This window comes from Caretta caretta, chromosome 2, assembly GCF_965140235.1.
Source record: "Caretta caretta isolate rCarCar2 chromosome 2, rCarCar1.hap1, whole genome shotgun sequence".
NCBI classification, from domain to species: Eukaryota; Metazoa; Chordata; order Testudines; family Cheloniidae; genus Caretta; species Caretta caretta.
The window spans coordinates 198,841,340-198,849,177 of NC_134207.1; the positions used below are offsets into that span (position 1 = coordinate 198,841,340).

General features: G+C 41.5%; 1 protein-coding gene across 2 annotated transcripts in view; it reads left to right on the forward strand.

Annotated features, from left to right (window-relative positions):
• Positions 1 to 5,433, forward strand: part of NGLY1 (N-glycanase 1) — a 50,028-nt gene extending 44,595 nt beyond the window's left edge. For both annotated transcript variants that reach the window (XM_075125739.1, XM_075125740.1), the window contains exons 11-12: positions 3,472 to 3,649; positions 4,217 to 5,433. In XM_075125739.1, the coding sequence (XP_074981840.1) occupies positions 3,472 to 3,649; positions 4,217 to 4,392 (354 nt within the window). In that variant the 3' untranslated portion in view covers positions 4,393 to 5,433. The remainder of the gene's footprint in view (positions 1 to 3,471; positions 3,650 to 4,216) is intronic.
• The last annotated feature ends 2,405 nt before the right edge of the window (positions 5,434 to 7,838 follow it).

Genomic DNA, 7,838 nt, shown 5'->3' on the forward strand with positions numbered 1-7,838 from the left:
GAGGAAACCAACAAAGGCGACCCAAAAGGTAAAGTTCTTCTTTGAGCTGTTTTGCACATGCTCACTCTGATTTAAGTGTGCAAGCACCCTGATCACAACTGTCAGAGATTTTTCCCCTAGTGGTATTTGTCGGCTTGGTGCTGGCGCCACACACGCATAGTGCCGGTATAGGGGGCCCCCGCTGAGCCCGCGCTCCTCGGTCCCTTCTGACTGCCTGTTCAGCTGTTGGAACTTCCCCTCTTTATCTTGAGCTAAGTGTTTTAGTGGTTTCCACTATTTTTCATTGTAAATAGTTAGATTTTGATAGTTTAGTAGTTTCAGTACATTTAAATAGTCATAGTATAGGACTGGGACTCCTCTCCGTGCCCGGAGAGGTGCTCTGACCCTCCCCCGGTACTGGGGCATGCCTCGGGCACCAGGGTTTAAATAGTGTTCTTCGTGTGGCAAACCTGTGCCTACTAGTTACCCTCACTTGAGTTGTCTCAAGTGTTTGGGAGTGGGTCACAGGAAAGAGTGCTGTAACATCTTCTAGGAATTTAAGCACACACACAGAAAGACAGAGCAGCAAGGTTGAAAGTCCTACTTATGGAGGCGGCGCTGAGACAGAGCAGAGATCAGACTTGGCATCGAATATTTCGGCGTCAGTACAAAGTGCTCTGCTGGTGGCTAAGAGCTCTCGGCACTGGTCCTCCTCACTGGTACGGAAGAAGAAACGTTGAGGCCACCGGAGAAGACTTGCTCGCTGGCACTGAAGGGAGACAAGCGAGCAGATCGGGATAGAGTGAGATCCGTGCTGGGCCGCTCTCCCTCCCCAGCACTGCGGCAACCACTGGCAGAAGCATCGGCACCGCAGACCCCAGTAGTACTCAACCAACCAGATGGTTGGCACTGGGCAGACCAGTTTGCAGTGCCTTCAACCCCAGAAGCCTGTGCAGCTGCTAATGAGCTGATGACTTTGTCGATACCGAGCCCAGATGGGAGATAGGATGCGGCACCAGTGGCACCACTCAGTGGCACCGCGGCATCGACTACCTTTAAGCCAGTTTCAAGACCAACCTCCAGGGGGAAACCCCCTTCATTGCTTCCTCAGAGATGTCTCCACAGCACTGATCTCCAGCACCGGGAGGATCGGTCCCACCATGGTCACCACAGTCCTCCACCTACACATCGTCATCTTCATCAAGTTCAGACTCGGGATCCAACTATTCAAGACACCGGCACCGAAAGGAGACTCTGTGTCAGTCTCCACAGACAATGCTATCATTGGGAGTGCCGGGAGCATGGATGACCCAAGGCGCTGGGCCCATGGCGTCTGGCATCCCTACAATGGGGCTTTTGGAACCTGTGTGGTCTTCCCCCAGGCCAAGGGACCAGCTCACGATGCTCCTACTTGGTGCGCTCAGAGACTGTTGTGGCACCAGGGGCGCACAGGTAAACTCTGGATCCAACCCCCTGTACCAGTCCTGATGCCGGAGTAGGTCCCAGCACCGGCGCCCAGGCAGGGATACTCCCTGGTACTGATGCCAGTACTGGAACCAGTACCAGTACCCAAGTTCTTGTGCCTCGGGAACAGGCTGCAGTAGACACTATGGCAGTGCACATCTCTTCCTCATCATCTCAACAGGACGAGCTCATGCTCAAGGGGCTCTCCCCCCCACAGGACGATGTAAGGGCCCACCAAGACTTGTTAAAGTGGGTGGCCTCTAACCCTGGCAGGCAGAGGTCATTAAGGAACCATCAGATGGGTTCCTAGACATTCTGTTGGCCACAGCCCCTACGAAGGTGGCCCTGCTCTTACACAAATCCATTTTGGGACCTATTAAGGCCACTTGGCAGACTCCTGCTTCCATTCCACCCACAGCAAAGAGAACAGAAAGAAAATACTTTGTGCCCGCAAAAGGCTGTGAGTTCTTGTTCTCTCATCCCCCTCTTGGGTCCCTCATTGTGGCGGCTGCTAACAAAAAGGAGCACCAAGGTCAGATAAGATTTACCCCCAATCCAAAGGAGCCCAGGAAAATGGACCTTCTGGGTAGGAAGGTCTATTTGATGGGGGGACTCCAGTTGGGGATAGTGAACCAGCAGGTGTTGCTGGGTCGTTACGATTACAACATGTGGGAAGTGATGAACAAAGTCAAAGACAAAGACAGACCTCCCCAGGCTTGGTGGGGGCCCCTTATACCGGCTCTATGAGTGCGCTGCACCACGGGGCACCAGCGCCAAGCCGACGGATACCACTAGGGGAAAAATTTCTGACAGCTGTGCTCGGTGCACTTGCACACCTACATCGGAATGGACATGTGAAACACATCTCAAAGAACAACAGTTACAAAAGGTAGGTAACTGTTTTTTACCCTAAAGCTAACTATGGATCTCAGTCCACAAGCTGTAGAGAAGAAATACCAACTGCAGTGCAAAGCAGAAAGATAAGAAAGGCAAACTGATGCAGGTAAAGTGGATTTGCTGATCCTTTAGCTAGTATCCTGATTAGCAGTAATCACCACCTTATTTTTATACTGCAGTGCTGTAAACGAACATGTCCCTGAGGTAAAACTTCATAGAATTAGACCCAACTAGCTGAAGAAAACTAGGATTTAATAGGCCAAATTCCCCCTGAACCGTCTGCAGCACATGGTGCTAATAAGCACAATGTAAGGAGCAACATAAGAACCTGTTCATCTAAAATCATCAGATTTTTAAAACCTTGTATCCTCAGGTTCTTTCTTACAGTCTACACTAACCATCTTCCAAAAAAATTGCACTCGGGTGAGAATGTAAACTGGATTTTAACCTTCTAGATTCAGACTGCTTGCAGTTCCTTCAGTAAAGGGTAGCAGTATAAACAGGTAGGCACAAATAAGGAGGCTATGTAATATAGGCAGGAAACTTCAGGTGTACTCTAAGCTGCTGATGGCCCCAAAAGATCATTACAGTGATTGGGGTTGCTGGAGTGTAGTGGACTCTAGTCATCCCCTCTCTGACTGCTGGCATGCCAAGGCCTAGAAAGGGTGGCACAAAGCCAGCTGCACCAGTTGAGGAGTCCCACACATCTCTTTATTTGTTACACAAGCTTTCCCATCCCATTTGTGCTACCATAGAAGGGCAAAGGAGCCAAAACAGGATGGAAAATCTGGCCCATTGTAGTTACTTAAAAGCAGAACCCTACATACTTAAAACAGTATGTGTCTATGTCGCTAAAATACCATGCAGCACATTAAAGATCTTCCCCTACTATTTCAATGAAGTAAACTCCACTGAAAATGTACAGCTACCCAATATCACTGTAAAAACAGGAATAAGGTATTAGAAGGAGATTCTGTGCAAAGTTTTATTGTGTACAAACTTATTTTTCAATGACTTAATAAAGACTAAGTTTTTTTACGCGAAGGTTTAGTGCCCTTATAAAGACATTTCATTTGATCTGGGCTCAGCATCCATCTTTCAATACCTTAACCATGATGTTTTTCCATTTAGGTTTATTTAGCCCGAAAAGAAGGGTCATCCTCTTCTTACATCTGCTGGAAGTTTGAGTGTGGGTCAGTTGGTCTAAAAATAGACAACATTTCCATTAGAACGAACAGTCAGACATTTCACAGTGGAAGAATAAGGTGGAGATTGCGCTCCAACATAGCAGAAGTTGATCTGACTGGAGGTAAGTGTGAAATCTGATTGATTTCATTTTTTAAATCATGAGGTATACGTGCTAATGAAAATGCAATGCACTAGTACGCTGGGAAGTGGAGGTTGGAGAAACAACGTAAGCAATAAAGAAAGTTAAAATGCAGTTGCATTTTAACCTTTTCCCACTCAAGCTTTTTGCCAAGGATAAGGAAATATGTGAGAACAATCAATATACAGCTCTCACCTGCCACATTTTTCCATATTTGGGGAAAATAAAATTAGGATCTAGCAAAACCTGATGTGGATACAGGATATATATGGGCTCTTCAAAGCAAGGATTGTCTTTATATTCATACATCATATAGCAGAATGGGGCACCCAATCCTGACTGGAGCTTCTGGAGACTACCACAATACAAATAATAAATAATAATTTGCAGTGGACTTTTTCCACCATTTGAATTAGAAGATATATTTGATTATCTGCAAGTCAGACACTTTAATGTTCATTACAAATTGCCTCTTGAACATGTATTCTAGCAATATAAATTATCTGTGGCAGAACTTTAATTGTTTGTGGTTTTTTTCTCCCCCAACAGATAAAATTCTTCGCTCCTATTCAGATTTCTCTGATGCAACAGAAGTTATTTTGGAAGCTGAACTAAGTGGAGGGGATGGTGATATTGCATGGCAGCACACCCAGCTGTTTAGAGAGAGCTTAAGTAACTCTGGAGAAAATAGTTTGGAGATAATTATAAAACTCATTGGTCTCTGAGAACTTAAACAGAGGAGAAATGCTATTGGCAACAGGGGTTTATTTTATAAAATATGCTGTGGATACAATGTGAGGACTTGATTGTCAATAACCATGGTTCATACTGCTGGCATTTTATTTCCCATTTGCCTGTTTTAATTTGGCCATCATGAAAATAATAATTTTTATACTATGGACCATAAAGAAACATTGGAATTTTGAAGTTTTTATTCTTGTGTAAACTTATAGCAAATATGGAAATGTCAAAGTAAAAACGTGTTTCATCCAAAACACAAACACAAAATTAAGGTATTCAGAGTTACAATTGATGCTCCACCCTAAACTTACTTCATAGTGAGAGGGGGAAATAATTATAGGAAAGCAAACTGAGTGAGGAACATACAGCAGTTTTAACTTTGAATTTCTGGGCTGGTTTGTTTCACAATCTCTGCTGTTATTTGGAGTTAAAATTTGAACTTAATGGTCTGGTAGGCAGCATGTGTTATGTTACTTTTAATTTTAAAAGACTTGTAAAAAGGATAATATTAGCCCCTAACATCTCCTGTGGTTAAATCTACATAATATTTAGGCATTTTTAAAGTTACAATATTATTTTACATGATGCACCAGAACAGGAGCTTTAGATAAATATGAAGGCAGTTTTTAAGATGGCCTAGAAATATGCGTGTATTGGTCTAAGTAATAAACATATTTTGGAGTATACTAGTATACTGGGTAAATACATTTATGTGAAATTCATGTTCAACATGTACCTAGAAATTCTGTTATGGTCTATCATGTAAAATAGAGATTTAAAATTGAGTAAAAACAAATAATGTTTATCCTGGAAAATGCCTAGTTTGTTATACATATTTTTGTACAATATGAATCCATATTTATCCCCTTTTTATTAACTTGTTTACTGAGCTGATAGATCATAATCGCTTTTTAAGAAGCTATTATCTTGTGTCAGTCTGAGTCTCATGCACCAGATTTGGTGCTAGAAGTACATGAGGTGCTTTTTTTCCCCCCTTGATGCATTAAAATTTTCAGACCACAGAATTCAGTTTTTAACTTTTTGCCCCAAACACAACCGACACTACTATCCAGGAGATTAAACTTCCATTTTCAGTCCTGGTCTAGCCCCAGGGCCTGTCGTGGCCTGGGAGTGCTGTGGATGCAGTATAATGAGCCACTAGAGAGTGAATGCTTGGTTTCAACAGCCTCCATGAACTATTAAGAGATTGTGTAACTGTCTCCTCCTCCCCGGCCCTACCCCCACCACACAATCAACAAACATCTGAGGGACTTTGCTGGGATTTTAAAAAGTGATGGACTACCTTATTACCTGTACAGTTATGCAAACTAAGAAGAGACTTCAGGATTTAAACTGATTATTTGTAGGGGATTAGGAAGAGATACTCTGCACTCCCTATGTAGAGAACACTTGAACAACTCAACACAAATGAAATGCACAGAATTGCACATATCAGAACAATGTTAATATACACACATATATTCCCATGCACTCACCTAGTACCATGTGACATCATGGCTTGATGAACCTGTAGCTTCAAAGAAAAAAAAAGTTCTAATAGTGAGGAATACAAGATAAGACAGAGCTAAACGGTAAGGAAATAGTCCATATAGAAAAAGGGTTTGTACAGAGGATAGGAGACTCTGAAAGAACTAATTATCAAGTAGAATCAATTGAAAATATGCAAAAGAAGAGGGAATAAACTAACAGTAGAATATTCTACATTCTGCTTGAACAGCAGGAGCAGCAAGAATTACAAAGGTATAAGGAAAACTAGTAGGTATGAGGATCTCAAAGCAATACACAGTAAAGAGGAGAAATACATTGATTAAGTTTGTGGACATGTTACAAGACCATTTCTCTATAAATTATGGGCTTCAACTCCCATTGACTTTAATGGCACTGAATCAGGGCTTATTATAAGGAAGATTGAAAAGGGTTTGCAATGTTTTGTAACGCAAAAGATTACTGGTGATATAGAAGTGAGGAAGCATCCCTATATCAGTAACTAATAAAAAGCAGAAATATTCCTTTACTGCAGGATAATGCTCAGGCAAACCAAAAATCACAGTTTCCTATCAAACAGACCCATAAGAGAATGGGTTTGGAGGACCAAGTGTATGTTGGAGGAAGCAAACCCTCACAACCTCCTTCATTTATGGAGGCAGACATAATCCGCAGAAGACTGCATACTCCTCTGTAGGTCTCCATTCCCCTGGCAAGCAAGAGCAGTGCGGTGTCACTCACAAAGGGCACACACTGGGGGTTAATGTTGAGTTACAAGAAAATCCTCAGCTTTCCCTGATGTCATGATTTGTTTTTAAACAACCTTAAAGAGACTTGCAATCACAGGAATTAGTAACTCTGAATTTGGAACCTGTTGCCTCTTAGCCCTGCATTTAGTCCATATTTAACATAGCTTTTTCTCAAGGGGCATTAGTAAGAGGAGTAGCCTTCTCCCCCCACAAAAGTTTTAAGATTTAGATCATTGTGATTGTTAGCCAAAATGGCTGCCTTGGTACTTCTGTAAAATTTTTTGAATAATCTCAAGAATAAAATGTATAGTGAAATGTGGATTTCACAACCTAATTTGAAATTTTGGAGCTCTTAAAAAACCCCAAAGATTTACTTATTTTTACAGAAAAATAAATGTGAAGACTCAACGAGTGCAAAATTAATTGACAAAATTGTTTGCAGTGTTGTAACCATGTATATTTAGTCAGTTTCTACCAGATCTTAGTTATGAGATTTGAGGCTAAAACAAGCAAAGAGAATGTTCCTGGCTATCTATTCTACTAGAAGTCAGTAAGCAAGAAAAGACAATCTAGTGATACTGGACAATAAAACTCTTACTACTATGGAATCTTTGCTGCCTTGATAGGGTTGTTATTATAAGTCAGAAATTGATACACAGTCTTCTCTTTTCAGTATCGAAAGAGAGGTTTATTAGGAATTCAAGAAAACCCTAACCATATTTGGTAATTGGGAAAGCAGATAGTGGATCAAATTTAATATTAGTAAGATGAAAGTAATGCCTACTCAATTTTCACACACAATTTTGGACTCTGGGTTGGCCAGACCATCTCAGGTTAAAAACAGTGGCTATGGATAGCTCAATAAAGCCATCAACTCAAAGCAATGCAGCAGTTAATGTGCACTATTAAAATGTTTGAATGAAGTGAGGAGATTTAAAACATTGTAGTCCTCGTTAATCAACAATACATCTGCAACTCAGGTACTACATTCATTTTGATTATAGCAATAGCCATCAGTTGAAATACTTATTTTAGGAAAGACTTGATGAGGGAAACCCAAAGATTAAATACAAGTAAAATACAAAAATTATATTGAACTCCTTCTTGTGTCCCTGAAGCACCCTTTGTAAGCAGAATAGTTTGAACTCTTTAGCAAATAAATTCTTTTAAATGAC